Consider the following 16,732-nt stretch of genomic DNA (forward strand, 5'->3'; position numbering starts at 1 on the left):
CAGAGGTTTACTTGATTACTTAAGTAAACCTCTTGTGTCAGTAGGGTGTTGAGTACCCGCCCCTTGGTAGGTGGGGACTTGCAGATAAAAGGCACGGCAAAGGACAGAGTGGGGGGCTTTTAATGTTGGAGTTTTGATGTTAGAGTTTGATGCTGAAGCTAGAGCCCCAGGGAGAGAGACAGAACTGTTCGCCTGATAGTCTACAGCTGACCTTGTGGAGAAAACACAAGAGCTGAGCCCAGAGGAACCCAGGAAGCCTGAACCCTCACAGACGTCAGCAGCCATCTTGCTCCATCACGTGAAAATAGACTTTGGTGAGGGAAGTAACTTATGCTTTATGGCCTGGTACCTGTAAGCTCCTGCCTCAAATAAATACCCTTTATAAGGGCCAGCATGCTTCTGGTATTTTGCATCAGCACCCCTTTGGCTGAATAATACAAAAGGGTTGGTGTTAAATATCCTTTAAATGTTTGGTAAAAGTCAGCAATGAAACCATTCAGTTCTGGACTTTTCTTTGTTGGGAGGTTTTTAGTTACTGACTCAATTGCTTTACTTTTTATAGTTCTGTTGCAGTTTTCCTTCTTGCATCAGATTGTATGTTTCTAGAAATTTTTCCATTTCATCTAAGTTTCCTAATTTGTTGGCATATGATTGTTCATAGTACCTTCTTATCTCTGTAAGGTCGATAATAATGTCCTTTGACCGTTTGAAATTCTTTTATGAATCTCAACAAGAAAAAGATTGTTTTTGAACTAAACCATTCCTGTGGGTGTGAGACCCTTTTGATTGGACTACATCAGAGAGGCATGACTCATGCTGAGTCCCTGCCCTCTTGCTGGGTCTTACATAAATGGAGACACAAAGAGTGAGACATAGGAAAAGGGAGCTCTGCCATTTTTGATCCTGGCATGTGAGAGAGGACACGAGGATTGCTGGCAGGCAAAGCTTAAGCACGAAGCCCCATAAGAGGCTTGGCCCAAGTAGCCACTCAAGGCTGAATAGGCAAGACCTATGCCTGTTTGCTCACAGCTGAGCTCTGGGAGATGGTAGATTCTGAAGGGGATGGCAGGGACTTCCGCAGAGATCAGTGGCCATCTTGCTTCGCCACGTGGCAGGACCCCAGGATCACCAGTGGCTGACTTTGGTGAGAAAGCATCTCTGCTGATGCCTTGATCTGGACATTTCACAGCCTCAGAACTGTAAGCTTTTACCCTAAATAAAATTCCCATTATAAAAGCCAACCCACTTCTGATATTTTGCATTGGCAGCTCTGTGGGAGACTAAGACACGTCCCCACTTTAATTCCTGATATTAGTTATTTGTGTCCTTTCTCTTTCTTTGTCAGTGTGGCCAAAGGCTGGTCAATTTTATTGATCTTTAAAAAAACAAAAACAACTCTTGTTGATTCCATTGGGTTTTTTTTTTCCATTTTTAAAAATTGAAGTATATCACTCATACATAATCATACATAAACAATAAGAATATAGTAATAGTTGTGAACTTACAAAACACGTATATAACATCATACAGGACTCTCATAACTCAGCCTACCACCAATACCTTGCACTGTTGTTAGACATTTTTAACTATTGATTAAAGAGCATTGTCAAAATATTACTACTAACCTAAGTATTTTCCCCCAACCTACCCAATTATTATTATTATCTTTATATCATTTATATATGAACATACATACACAATTAAGTGTAGAGTTAAAGTTGAGAACTTACAAAGCAAACATGCATAACATCATACAGGGGTCCCATACATCAACCCTCCACCAACACCTTGCATTGTCATGAAACATTTGTTACCAATATGAAAGGATATTGTCAAAATCTTACTACTAATTATAGTTCTTATCTTATTTTGGTGTATTTTCCCCCCAATGCACCCTATTTTTATTTTTTAAATATATTTTTTATGACAGAAGTTGTAAACTTATAAAACGATCATGCGCATGTACAGAATTCCCAAACAACACGCCTCCATCAACACACCACACTGTGGTGGAACATTTGTTACAGATAAGATAATATCATCTGATTGTTACCACATCCATAGTGTACATTTGGCACACATTTTCCACACTGCCCCATTATTAACACAGTACATCTTTGGCATAGATGCAGGAATATTAGATTATTACTGTTAACCACAGTCAATAGGTCACTCCATTTGTATTTTTCCACATTCCCACCACACTGCAGTACTGATGTACATTTTTTCTAGCTAAGAGAGAACACTCTTGTGTCTGTACCATCAACCACAATTCTCATCCACCTCTTGGTTTACTGTGCTATTCAGTTCCTAGATAATTCTCTAACATTCTGTCAATTGGCATTTACATACCTTGACTAACATTTTCATCCACATCCCTATTTATAAACTGGCTGTTACTCACTGTATGTTACCATCCACTCTATACATTTCCACACTTTTATAGTAAAGCTAATTAAAACTTCTACATACATTATTTTTTTAAAAGATTTATTTATTTTATTTTTCTCCCCTCCCCCCCCACCCGCCCCAGTTGTCTCTTCTCTGTGTCTATTTGCTGCATGTTCTTCTTTGTCCGCTTCTGTTGTTGTCAGCAGCATGGGAATCTGTGTTTCTTTTTGTTGCATCATCTTGTTGTGTCAGCTCTCCGTGTGTGCGGCACCATTCCTGGGCAGGCTGCACTTTCTTTCGCACTGGGCGGCTCTCCTTATTGGGCGCACTCCTTGCGCGTGGAGCTCCCCTACACGGGGGACACCCCTGCGTGGCACTGCACTCCTTGCGTGCATCAGCACTGCGCTTGGGCCAGCTGCACATGGGTCAAGGAGGCCTGGGGTTTGAACCGCAGATCTCCCATGTGGTAGACGGACACCCTAACCACTGGGCCAAGTCCACTGCCCCAATGTCTTCTTAATGTCCTTAATCTCTTTAGCCATCTCCTGGCTCTTCCTACTCTGCCATCTTCCCACAGTCCTCTCCATAAAATACATTTTTAGGTGAAAGTACAATATACAAATTTCATAGAAATCTACTTTTAGCATATTTTATAGGATTTTAAAGAAGTTGTCTGAGTTCATGATTTAGGCTGCTAGTAAAAGCAGTGCTGTCTGTGTGATTCCTGCGTAGTCACAGTTCCTGTTCTTGGAGTTGCTGCATGTACATGGTTCCCATCAGCATGATGTTCAAAATTATATGTTGTATTAAATATTAGTATGTTTATACAGTAGCCACTGGCAGCCCTTATCTAGTCAATGTTTAATATGATGTGACATACTTTAAATAACCTTAAATGGTACAGATTAATTTGAATATCTATTTCAGTTAAAGCATTCTCCTCTTATCATTGACAGAACATCCAGGGAATCTCCAAACAGCCAATTCAAATCACTAAGCCCCAAAACTTTAAAGGTAACATTTTTTTCTACTTTGCTAAAATCTTGTAACATTTTTCTAAAATTTTAGACGTATTTGTAATAGTTTTTCTGTATTAACTAACTTCTTCACTTTCCTAAAGTTCTCTTCTGTATTTTCACGACCAGGATTTAAAAATACACTGAGGGAAAGGAACAAAGCTAAAGAGATATGGTACCTCCCTTTTAGCAGTTTACAAGTTAAAATAGATGGTAATTATACAAAGAAAGTAGCTCTACTCCTACCATCTTTCCCCCACCAACTTCATAATAAAGAAAAAACAAAACACAGAATAGCACTGGCTTTTGTTAAAGTCTGAAAATTTGAAATGTTTATAGAACATACTAAAACTCTTCTTTATTTTAAGCTATTTTGTAATGATGAGGATTAAATTTCTAAGAAAGAGAAAGTTCAAATCTGAGCAGATCTTGCTTTCTCTTGCCCATTTCCGGTAACCTTCTGTGCGCCCTGTGGGTGCCTGGGGCCCGGCCGCCCGGAGCCATGGCAGAACAGTGAGCGTGGTGAGTGGCCTTCCAGACACAGGCGGGGTCTGGCTTCAGCGGGACTGTGGGGGCCTTTACAAGCAGCTTTGTCTCCTCTGTCTCCTTACAGTGGACTCGGAGGGACTAAGAATGAGGGCTCACCCAGCGTCGGTCTCCTAAAGCAATAAGGCTGAGAGAGTCTCCGGGTTGCTTTTCCTGGAATGTTATCAATGTCCCATTTTTCTTTTCTTCATTAAGAAATTCTAAACAGAACAGAAAATCTTAGTAGCCTTTAATTTTTTTGTAGTTATATGTTAAAATTACCTTAATAAAAATATTAGAAATCTAGGCTCTTTTGACTTTAGAATGGTGTTAAAATAATTTTGTATGAGGACTAGTGAGGCAATTCATAACCAAATTCCCCAAGTGCTCTCTAAATGCCTCTTCAGGTGCAGAAGATGAAATCCTCACGATCTCTCCCAGGACCATGTTTGTTTCTTCTGAAGGCCACACCTTCCTGGCAGCAGGTACTTGCAAACAATTGAAGAGATGTGGTGTGTAATTGTAGCTCCTGATAGGTGTTTTCATTTAGTTCAAAATATTCAGAAATTGAATAAGCGTACTTACAGAACTTATTCTCTAAAATAAACCCTAAGACAAATACTTCAAAGATTTCTTATTTGCAGTAAATAGCAGATCTTCTGCTTCTGGGAGCTCTGAGGGCCCCCTCACTTTCCCACAGTAGACCCTAAGTACCCCTCAGCCCCTCTTGTGTGCCTCCCTCTCTGCTCTCTGTCCTCACCTGCTGCTCTCTGCCTTGCTCGCTTTTTGCAGACGCGGGTCACTTGGTTGTTCCTCCAACAGCCAGACATGCCTTCATGGCATGCACCTGGCTGCAGGCCTTTGACCAGGCTGTTCCACCGCTGGAACAGCCCCCACCCCTCACCCCCTACCCCTGGAATCAACTTGGCTCCCCCTCGCCTCCTTTGTGCGCTTGCTCAAATAACACCTTCTCGATGAGGCCTAATGCTGACATCCCTATTTACAACAGCAGTTTACACACACACACACACACACTTCCCCTCCTGAAGCCCCTTACCTTGCTTTGTTTTTTCCATTTCATTTATTATCTTCTAACATACTGAATAATTTACTCTCTCTCCACCTTCTAGAGTGTATGAAGGAAGGATTTTTGTTTCTTTTGTTCAGTATATACCAAAAACAGAGCCTGGCACATAGAAGGCCCTTTATAAAATATTGGTGTATTTTATCAATGAATGAATATGGAAGGGAGGGAGGGAGGGAGGAAAACAGCAATGCAGCCATGCTGGAGGCCTTGCTGGCCCCACAGGAGCCAGTGAGAAGCTTCTTGGACTTGCAGACAGGGAGTGGCTGGTGGCCCTAGACTGAGGAACCAGCAGGCGGGATATGGGGATGTTGAGCCCTGATGTAGCAGCAAGGGGAAGCAGAACAGTAGGAAGTTTGAGGGTTGGGGGGGAAGCAGGGGAGGTAGCAACAATTAAGGATATCACCGGGAGATTCTGAATTAATGCAGAACTCTATATAACAGACTTTTCACAGATTGAATTGCGCATTCTTGCACACTTATCTGGGGATCCAGAACTTTTGAAGTTATTCCAGGAACCTGAAAGAGATGATGTATTTTCAACCCTGACTTCACAGTGGTAAGATACATGAGCTCATAATATTATCAGATCTGCAAGAATGCTGGCACAATTTTAACAGCCTGAAGTTATTCCAAGGCTATTTTCATAAGAACAAAATTGCATTTTTCTTCAATAGTTAATCATTTTGAAAAGAGTAGATAACCAGGATGCCAAGAGTTTCATAATTATGAAAGAACTGATAGCTTTCCCTATGACAGATAATGTAATAGAAATATTGGAAAAACAAAAAGTGCCAGTCCCATGTGCCCTGTAGATGAGTGTGGACACAAGTAAACAAAGCCCCGTGGTGCTGGAGTGTGAGCTTCCCGCCCCACAGAAGAAAGGGGATGTTGGTGTTGCTGCCCCATCAGATGGACAAGGCATGCACCTGGCTGCAGGTGACAGTCCCTGCCCAACAATGGCTTAGACCATAAGGACAGTGGTTGGAAGTAAAAGAGAATTCCAGAGCAGACAGCCCTGGCTCTGTCGGGCAAGTCAGCAAATGCCCTGTCTTTCCTTCCTGGCAAGACCACGGCTTGGTATAATGCGTGTCCCTTTGTTCCTCCCCTGCCCCCACCCCACTGTCAGCTCCCTGAGGACAAGACCACGACTGCTCTATTCACTTCTGGGTCCTGCTCATCATGAGGACTCAGCACGTATTTGTGAATGCATGAATGAATAGAATAGTATCCAAACTTTCCTTTTGACCGGAGAACATCTCCTCTCCAAAAAATACTGTCTCTATAAGGCTCGCATTTGAACAAAAACTTTAAAAAAAAAAAAGTTTATGTAAAGGTGACAGAAGAATGAGAATGTTAGTGTATACTAAGCTTGATTTTAAAGAGTAGTGGTAGAAATTATATTTATGATGGTAGCAACCTGGGAAGGCTACAAAAATCAAAGACTAAGGAAATATTTGCAAAGGATGAAATGAGCTGTGCTGGATGACTAAGACCCTCTCCAGAGGAAAGCCGTAAAACGAGGGAGAGTGCAGTGTGACAGCATGAACTTTGCATCCCTGCACCTCCTGGGTCCTGCGTGCTTCCTCTCTGTTTTCCTCTCCACCCTGTCCTCTACCCTTCTCCTGGGGCCTGACCCTCCCCATGCATAACCTTACTGTCCTGCTCCCTTTTTAACTTGAGTGACTTCCACCCTGATCCACCTCAGCACCCACAGCTCAATAAGGCATGGCTGGGAAGCGGTTTGGCTCACCTGATAGAGAGTCTGCCTACCACATGGGAGGTCCAGGGCTCAAACCCAGGGCCTCCTGGCCCATGTGGAGCTGGCCCATGCGCAGTGCTGATGCGCACAAGGAGTGCTGTGCCACGTAGGGGTGTCCCCTGCGTAGGGGAGCCCCATGCAAAGGAGTGCATCCTGTAAGGAGAGCTGCCCCACGTGAAAAAAGTGCAGCCTGCCCAGGAGTGGCACCACACAGATGGAGAGGTGACGCAGCAAGATGATGCAACAAAAAAGAGATGCAGTTTCCCAGTGCTGCTAACAAGAATACAAGTGAACACAGAAGAATACACAGCACATAGACATAGGGAGCAGACAACTGGTGGGGTGGGTGGAAGGGGAGAGAAATAAATAAAATAAATCTAAATAATAATAATAATAATAAAGCATGGCTGGATTGTCTGGTCTGGCCCTGACCTCCCGCCTCTGAACCTTTCAATCAGATCTGCTTTTGTTCTCATTGGCCATGTCTCATCCCCCGAGCCCTCCCTCTGCCCTCAGAGGCCCTGTGCATAGTTCTGTGGCTTAGCCTATTCAATGGCGATGTGTATCAGCCTCCCTCCTTCCCTAAGTGGTGAACCGGGAGGACTCAGACCACGTCTTCTTGACGTTTGATCTTCCCAGAGTCAAGCCAGCCCCTGGCAAATTCTGGGCACTTGGGAACTGGGTCAGTCAATAAGCCAGTGAAGAAGCACATGGACACACTTGCCTCTCCACTCAGCCTTCAGCCACCCCTTAGGACACTATGCTCCTTGGCCTGCCCTCTTGTCCAGAGTAGCCCCCATTGTCTGTGTTCCCATCGCCCACTGTAAGGTGCTAGAGAGAGTCCTAAACCAGCCGTTAGTCCATGATATATCTGATCTGAGCAGGGTCTTTGTGGTCTCTTCATCTTCTTTCACCTTGCTCAAACCTTTTTTGACTTTCCACAAATGCACACCGTTCTCTCTTAATCTCAAAGAGGACCTTCCCTCTTACTTGAACGACAAAGTAGATGGCCTCAGACACGAAATCCTGAACTTCCTTCCACTGTCTTGGTATTTCTTTACATGCCGTCCTCCCACTCTTTGAAGATTCCTGTCTCAAAACAAGCATCCTCTACTGCCTCTATCAGATGAGGACTGAGGATTGCACATCTTTAGGGGTTGCCACACATTTGGGCATCACTGTAAAGCACCTCCTAGACTTGTGCATTACACAACCAGCACTACCCTGCATAGCAACCCTCATCCATATTCCTCTATTTTCTTTTTTTAAATATATGTATTTTTTATTTTTAAAGAAGCTTTTGATTACATAAATATTACATCAAAAAATATAGGGATAGGTGGTACTACAGGGACAGTTACTGGACATTGTATGTCCTCCTGTGGCCCACTGGGTGGACTGGGGGAAAGTGTAAACTATAATGTGGACCATTGACCATGTGATGTAGCAGTGCTCAGAGATGTGTTCACCAAGTGCAATGAATGTCCCATGATGATGGAGGAGGTTGTTGTTATGGGAGGAGTGGGGTGAGGGGGGTGGGGGTATATGGGGACCTCATATTTTTTTAATGTAACATTAAAAAAATAAAGATCAAAAAAATCCAATTTAGTAATTGCTTATTAAAATTAATTTGTTAAAGAGAGAAAAAAATATATATAGGGAAGGGAAGCAGATGTGGCTCAAGCTATTGGGCTCCCATCTACCATATGGGGGGTCCCAGGTTCAGTTCCCTGAACCTCCTGGTGGAGGCAAGCTAGCCCATGTTGCTGTGGAGACCTGACCCACACCACCAAGGAGGAGCTGGCCCATGCCACGCGGAGAGCTGGCCTGCACCGTGAGCTGACACAGCAAAATGATGCAACCAAAAAGAGACACAGAGGAAAGAATGAGAGACACAACAAAGCAGGGAGCTGAGGTGGGTCAAGGTATAGAGTGCCTCTCTCCCATGTCAGAGGTCCCAGGATCAGGTCCTGGTGCCTCCTAAGGAGAAGTTGAGAAGAGAAGACAGACATAGAAGAAAGTGCAATGAATGGACATAGAGAGCAGACAGTGAGCGCAGGTGGCAAGAGGGTGGGAAAATAAAATAAATCTAAAAAGATAGAATTCCTATGTTCCCCACCCCATCCCCCTCCCACTCTTTCTCACATTAATAACATCTTTTATTAATGTGGTACATTTTTTACAATTGATGAACACGTATTGAAGCATTGCCAGTAACCATGGACTATAGTTTACATTGTAGTTTACACTTTGCCCCACATAATTTTATAGGTTTTGACAAAATGTATAATAGCCTGTATCCATCATTGCAGTGTCATGCAGGACAATTCCAGTGTCCCAAAAATGCCCCCATATTACACCTATTCTTCCCTCTCCCTCCCCTCAGAACCTCTGGTGGCCCCTGCCTTTGTATCAATGATGAAAGTTCTTCCATTGCTAGAGTAACAATAAGTCTACTTTAGTCCATAGTTGCATTCCCCCCTTGTGTTTGTTCATTCCTCAGTCTTGAGGATTTGGAGTGGTGAAGCCACCCTGTCTCTGATTGAAAGGGGGCTTAGATTCCAAGGGGCAGATGGATGGCGCTATCTTGCTTGCAGTTGCAGACACTGTCCGCTTCCTGGGATGAGTGTTGTTCATCAGCATTTTTGCATATTCCTCTATTTTCCGATTTCACTCTAGCATTGTCAGTATTCCCTTGTAGTCCTACTTTTGCACCTCTACTGAAAAAAACTGCTTAGGGTTGATCGTAACCTGAAAAAAAACCGTTTTCTATTTTGGTGCAAAATAAGTGTGCACTTACTCCCTATACTTTCCCGCTATATCTCATTCTTTCTTTTAAAAATAAAATTTCATGGTTACCTGCTTATGTTTTTCTTCTTTCGATTTGGAAACTGGAACTCCTCACATCTAAGGCAATGATTGCCTTTCCTCAGGGTGCTGTTGGCCCTGAGACCCAAGGCCAGCAAGGAAAGGCTCTGACCCTGCCACCCCACGGCCAGCAAGGTCAGAAGAGCTAAAGGCTCCGGGGATCTGTGCGCACAGGCCGGACCCCCAGCACCTTCGGGACCGCCTCATCCTGGTGCTCTTCCTGGCCTCTGGGACCACCACTCCCATGGAAACGCTTCTTCCTTCTGTTCCTACACCTTTCACCATTTATTCTTTTCTTTTTAATTGAGATATAATCCACATGCCATAAAACACACCCTTTTGAAGTTTGCAATTCAGTGGTATTTAGTATATTCACAGAGTTCTGCAAACACCACTTCTAATTCTAGTACATTTACATCACCCCAGAAGAAATCCTGTACCCATTAACATTGACTTCTCATTCACCCCAGCACCTAGCAACTACTAACCTACTTTCCTTCTAAATAGATTTGCTTATTCTGGGTATTTCATGTAAATGGAATCATACAATATGTGGCTTTTTTGTGACTGGCTTATTTTACTTAGCATAATGTTTTCAAGGTTCATCTATATTGTAACATGTATTAGAACTTCATTACTTTTTTTTAAGGATTTATTTTATTTATTTCTCCCTCCCCCCATACATACTTCATTGTTTGTGCTCGCTGTCTGCTCTCTGTGTCTGTTCATTGTGTGCTCATCTTCTTTTTAGGAGGCACCAGGAACTGAACCTGGAACCTCCCATGTGGGAAGGAGACACCCAATGGCTTGAACCACCTCCTCTCCCGCTCGTTGTCTTTCAGTGTTTCCTCACTGAGTCTCTTTGTTGAGTCATCTTCTTGCATCAGCTCACAGCACCAGCTTGCTCATCTTCTTTAGGAGGCACTGGGAACCAAACCTGGGACCTCCCGTGTAGTAGGCAGCTGCCCAACTGCTTGAGCCACATCTGCTTCCCAGAATTTCATTACTCTTTATGGCTGATAATATTCCATTGTATGGACAGGCCACATTTTGTTTATCCATACATCAATGATGGACATTTGGGTTGTTTACTTTTCTTTGGCTATTATGAATAATGCTGCTATAAGCATTCATGTACAAGTTTTTGTAAGAACATATGTTTTCACTTCTTTGGTGTATATTTCTAGGAGTGGAAGTGGTGAGTCATGGTAATTCTATTTTTAACTTTTTAAAATGTAGGTAAAATACATATAATATAAAATTTGCCATTTTAGTGTACAGTTCTGTGGCAACTATGTTCAACTTTTTGAGGAACTTCCAAACTGTTTTGCAAAGTGACTGTACCATTTCACATTCCTACAGGCAATATATGAAGGTTCCAGTTTCTCCACAACCTTGAAATTTGTTTTTGTCTTTTGGGTTGTAACTGTCCCAATAGGTGTGAAGTGGCTTCTTATTGTGGTTTTGACTTGCATTTCCCTTTGAGTACTGATGTTGAGAATCTTTTCATGTGTTCCCCATTTACTCTTTATTTGTGTCTCTTTCCCCTACTCTACCCTGAACACAGTGTATATACCTTGTGGGGTTTTGCTCTGTCTTCTTCTGTGTACTTTCTCCCAAAAGATATTCTTTCTTATCAGTTTCACTTTCCCTCCAGTTAGGATTTAAGATAATGGTAGAAATTTGTAAAGCATGTAATAGATTAAGTAACATCCTTCCCCTTTTTCCAGAGGTATGGAAAGTCTTAGAAGATGGTTCTTGTTTAGGCAGGAAGAATATTTTTCTTATTTGATTAACTCTTAAGATTTGTTGCCATCTTAATGCTTTGATGAATAGTGCCCTGGATATTCTTCTTTAGTATGTGTGAGAGAATCTATATATGATTCAAATTAAGTATTTGTGCATAGATCTTCAAGCATGTTATCTTTTTTTTTTTAAGATTTTTTTTTTTAATTTCACTCCACTTCCCCTCCCACCAGTTGTCTGCTCTCTGTGTCCATCTGCTGTGTGTTCTTCTGTGACTGCTTCTATCCTTATCAGCAGCACTGGGAATCTGTTTCTTTTTGTTGCGTCATCTTGCTGTGTCAGCTCTCCATGTGTGTGGTGCCATTCTTGGGCAGGCTGCACTTTCTTTTGCGCTGGGTGGCTCTCCTTACAGGGCGCACTCCTTGCGCATGGGGCTCCGCTATGCGGGGGACACCCCTGCGTGGCATGGCACTCCTTGCGTGCATCAGCACTGAGCATGGGGCAGCTCCACACGGATTAAGGAGGCCCAGGGTTTGAACCATGGACCTCCCATGTGGTAGATGGACGTGTGTTTCCCAAGCATGTTATCTTGTTCAGTGAGCCCAAAGTGACTCTGGCTGTTGATAACTAAATATTACACCAAAACTTTTTTTTTTTTTTTCAATGTATTGGGCAGAAGAAGCAGCAAAGCAATGCTAAGAGGGAAAAGCCTAGCACTAAATGCTTACATTAGAAATGAGGAAAGATCTCTAAGTCTAATCATAGTTTCTGTATCAAGAAACTGTAAGAAGAAGAAGGAGGAGGAGGAGAAGATGAGCAAAATATGGGAAGGAAAGAAATAATACAGGTAAAAGAAGAAATCAATGAAATTGAAAATAGGAAAACAATAGAGAAAATAAGTGAAATAAAGAACTGGTCTTTGAAAAGAACAATCAAATTGATAAACTCTAACTAAATTGACAAAAACAAAAGTGGAGGATATACAAGTACCAATCTTCAGAATGAAATAGGGGCTATTGCTACAGATCCTACAGACATTTAAAGGATAATAAGGAATACTATGAACAACTTTCATTCATAGAATCAGCAATTTAGAAGAAACAAAACAATTCTTTCTTGAAAACTACAACTACCAGACCAACCAAGATAAAATTGATATCCTCAGTAGTCCGATAATAATTTTAAAAATTGAATTTGTCGTTTAAAAGTTTCTGAAAAGAAATCCTAAGGTCCAGAAAGTTTCACTGGAGAATTTTATCAAACTTTTAAAAAAATTATACTTCATTGTTTACATTAGGGTTCACTGTGGTGTGTGTGTCGGGGGGAGTGGAGTGATATAAATAATTTTTTTTACTTTGAGAAGTTGTAGTTGACAAAACAGTCATGCATACCATATAGGATTCCCATACCCCACCATCAACATCTTACATTGTTGTGTTACATTTGTTAAAATTGATGAAAGAACATCATCATAATATTACTGCTATCTATAGTCCATAGTTTATATTTGGTGTTATTTTTCCCACAAACCATCATATTAACGCCATGTATTAGTATTATACATTTGTTACAATTCATGAGCGAACATTCTCATATTTGGTGTTAACCACAGTCCATCTGTCACCATGGGGTTCACTGTGTTATACGGTCCCCTACCTAGAACAATCCATCCTTAGTGTACATTAAGTGGCTCTTAATTTCATCATAGAGTTGTATTGTCATTAGCCAGTCCATTTCAGAACGTTTTCACTACTCCAAAAAGAAAATCCCATACCCCTTTATACACCCCAATTATTGATCCTTAGCATTGATATAGTACCTTCTTTGCCATTGCTGTGAAAATATTACAATATTACTAACTATAGTCAATACATTACATTAGTTGTATTTTCCATGTATCTACAGATTCTTAACACCTTATGTGGCAGTTAGATATTGTTTATGAATTCCAAAATGAGATAAAGATTATGTTTGTAAACTGGTCTGTTCCTCTGGGCATGATACCCTTTGATTGTATTAGGTTCAGCTGAGATGCCTTTGATTAAATTACATTAAGATTAGGGCTTTGATTTCTCCATGTCATTAGAGCATGCAGGGTTGAGTCCCTGCTCCCTTGGAGAGCTATATAAACAGACGCTCAGTCAAGAAGATATAAGCAGAGGAAGGGAGCTGCATGGACATGGAAGGATATCCTGCCACCCTGGGAAGAGAGACGAGCCATCCACCTGGTAGTTTACAGCTGACCTTGTGAAGAGACCACAGCAACTGAGCCCAGGGAAGAGAAACGAGCCCTCCAGCCTACAGCTGAGATTAGAAGAAGCTGGGACCAAGGAGCCTTAAGAGGGAAGAGGAAGGCTGAACCCTCATCAGACATCACCCATCATCTTGTTTCACATGGCCACAGAGTTTGGTGAGGAAGTAACCTTGAGTTAGACTCTTTTGAACCTTGTAAGTATAGCTTTTACCCCAAATAAATACACCTTATAAAATCCAACAGATTTCTGGTACTTTGCATTGGCACCCCTTTGGCTGACTTAATACACGTTGTAATAGAGGAACATTCTTGTGTTTTGTTCTATTAACCACAATCATCACCATCACCAAAATCACTGTTACACAGTCCCTAGATTATCCTCTAGCTTTCTTTCAATTGACATTAGCCTCCCTAGACCATCCTCTTATACTCTATAATGTGTTACATCAACTCTATCCATTTCCTCACATTTACAATCCACCTAATTATACATTCTACTTACATTCACCACCAGCTCCTTCTTCTCAACCCACACTCTTATATCGTAGTAACCTACACTCCTAGTAACTTATACTCTAATGAGTTTACTCATTTTATTTAGTTCATATTAGTGAGACCACACAATATTTGTCCTGTTGTGTCTGGCTTACTTCACGCACCATAAGGTCTTCAAGGCTCATCCATGTTCTCATGTGCTTCCTGACTTCATATGACTTCATTGTATGTATATAACACTTTTTTTTTTTGAGGTACCAGAGGCCAGGAATTGAGCCCAGGACCTTATATGTGGGAAGCCGGCACTCAACCACTGAGCCACATCAGCTTCCCTGAGTTGGTTTTGGCATTTGTTTTGCTCGTTGTTGTTTTTTATTTTTTTCAGGAAGCCCAGAGAACCCAACCTGGAACCTCCGTTTTGGAGGCAGGCATTCAGCTGCCTGAGCCACATCCACTCCCTACCACATTTTGTTTATCCATTCATCCATTGATGGACACTTGGGTTGTTTCCATCTTTTAGCAATTGTGAATAATTTTGCTATGAACATCTGTGTGTAAATGTCTGTTCAAATCCTTGCTTTCACTTCTGAATATATTCCTAGTAGTGGGATTGCCTAGTAGTGGGATTGTTCTATATTTAGCTTCCTGAGGAACCGCCAAACTGTCTTCCACAGAGGCTGCACCATTTTACAATCCCACCAACAGTGAAGGAGTGTTTGGATTTATCCACATCCTCTCCTAAACTTGTAGATTTCTGTTTTCTTAAATAATGGCCATTCTGTAAGGTGTGAAATGATATCATTGTACATTTGATTTGCATTTTCCTAATAGCTAGTGATGTTGAGAATCTTTTTCTGTGCTTTTTGACCGTTGTATTTTTTCTTTGGAAAAATGTCAGTTGAAGTCTTTTGCCCATTTTTTAACTGGGCTTCTTGTCTTTTTATCATTGAGTTGTACGATCTCTTTATTTAACATGGAGATCAAACCCTTAGTGGATATGTGGTTTTTGAAAATTTTCTCCCATTAAATAGGATGCCTTTTCACCTTTCTAACAAAATCATTTGAAGCACAAAAGTGTGTAATTCTGAGGAGGTCCCGCTTATCTATTTTTCCTTTCATTGCTTGCTTTGGATGTAAGGTTTAAGAAGCCACCACCTACCACAGGGTGTTGAAGATGTTTCCCTACATTTTCTTCTAGGAACTTTGTGGTTCTAGCTTTCATCGTTAGGTCCTTGATCCATTTTGAGTTAATTTTTCATTAGGGTATGAGAAAGGGGCACTCTTTCTTTCTTTTAACAATGGATATCCAGTTCTCCCAGCACAATTTGTTGAATAGACTGTTCTGACCCAACTGGGTGGGTTTGACAGCCTTGTCAGAAAGCACTTGACTTTAGATGTGAAGGCCTTTTTCTGAATTCTCAATTCGATTTCATTGGTCAAGATGTCTATCTTTATGCTGGTACCATGCTGTTTTTACCACAGAAGCTAAGTAACATGCTTAAAGTCAGAAAGCGAGAGACCTCCAACTGCGTTCTTTTTTAAGGTATTTTTGGGATGTGGCTCAAGCAGTTAAACTCCTGCCTCCTACATGGGAGGTCCCAGGTTAGGTTCCTAATGCCTACTGAAAAAACAACAACAAACAAAACAAACAAAAATCCAACTCAGGGAAGCTGATGTGGCTCAGCCGGTTTCCCACACATGAGATCCAGGGTTCAATCCCCAGCCCCCAGTACCTCAGAAAAAGAAAAGATACTTTTTACTATTTGGGCCCCTTATGCTTCCAAATAAACTTTGATAATTGGCTTTTCTATTTCTGCAAAAAAGGCTGTTGAGATTTTTATTGGGATTGCATTAATCTGTAAATCAGTTTAGGTCTTAATGGCATTTAGTCTTCCACTCCATGAACACAGAATATCCTTCCATTTATTTAGGCCTTCTTCAGTTTCTTTTAACAATGTTTTATAGTTTTCTGAATACAGGTCCTTTATGTCCTTAGTTAAATTTATTCCTAATACTTGATCCTTTATTCACTATTATAAATGGATTCCACTGTTATAAATGGATTTTTCTGACTTCCTACTCAAATTGCTCATTAGTAGTGTACAGAAATGCTGCTAATTACTGTATATTAATCTTTTTTTTAAACACATGATCATCTTTTTTTTTTTTAATTTCCCCTTCCCCTCTACCCCGCCCCAGTTGGCTGTTCTCTGTGTCCATTTGCTGCATGTTCTTCTTTGTCCGCTTCTGTTGTTGTCAGCGGCACAGGAATCTGTGTCTCTTTTGGTTGCGTCATCTTGCTGTGTCAACTCTCCATGTGTGTAGCGCCATTCCTGGGCAGGCTGCACTTTCTTTCACACTGGGTGGCTCTCCTTATGGGGCGCACTTCTTGCGCTTGGGGCTCCCCTATGCGGGGACACCCCTGCGTGGCATGGCACTCCTTGCACCCATCAGCACTGCACATGGGCCAGTTCCACACGGGTCAAGGAGGCCCAGGGTTTGAACCGTGGACCTCCCATGTGGTAGACAGATGCCCTGTCCACTGGGCTAAGTCTGCTTCCCTGTATATTAATCTTGTATCCCACCACTCC

General features: G+C 41.7%; 1 protein-coding gene across 1 annotated transcript in view; it reads left to right on the forward strand.

Moving 5' to 3' along the window:
• Positions 1-16,732, forward strand: part of POLN (DNA polymerase nu) — a 266,632-nt gene that overhangs the window by 145,765 nt on the left and 104,135 nt on the right. Inside the window, exons 15-17 of the mRNA XM_058301524.1 lie at positions 3,348-3,405; positions 4,340-4,417; positions 5,461-5,575. Of these exons, the coding sequence (XP_058157507.1) occupies positions 3,348-3,405; positions 4,340-4,417; positions 5,461-5,575 (251 nt within the window). The remainder of the gene's footprint in view (positions 1-3,347; positions 3,406-4,339; positions 4,418-5,460; positions 5,576-16,732) is intronic.

This window comes from Dasypus novemcinctus, chromosome 1, assembly GCF_030445035.2.
Source record: "Dasypus novemcinctus isolate mDasNov1 chromosome 1, mDasNov1.1.hap2, whole genome shotgun sequence".
Classification (NCBI taxonomy): domain Eukaryota; kingdom Metazoa; phylum Chordata; class Mammalia; order Cingulata; family Dasypodidae; genus Dasypus; species Dasypus novemcinctus.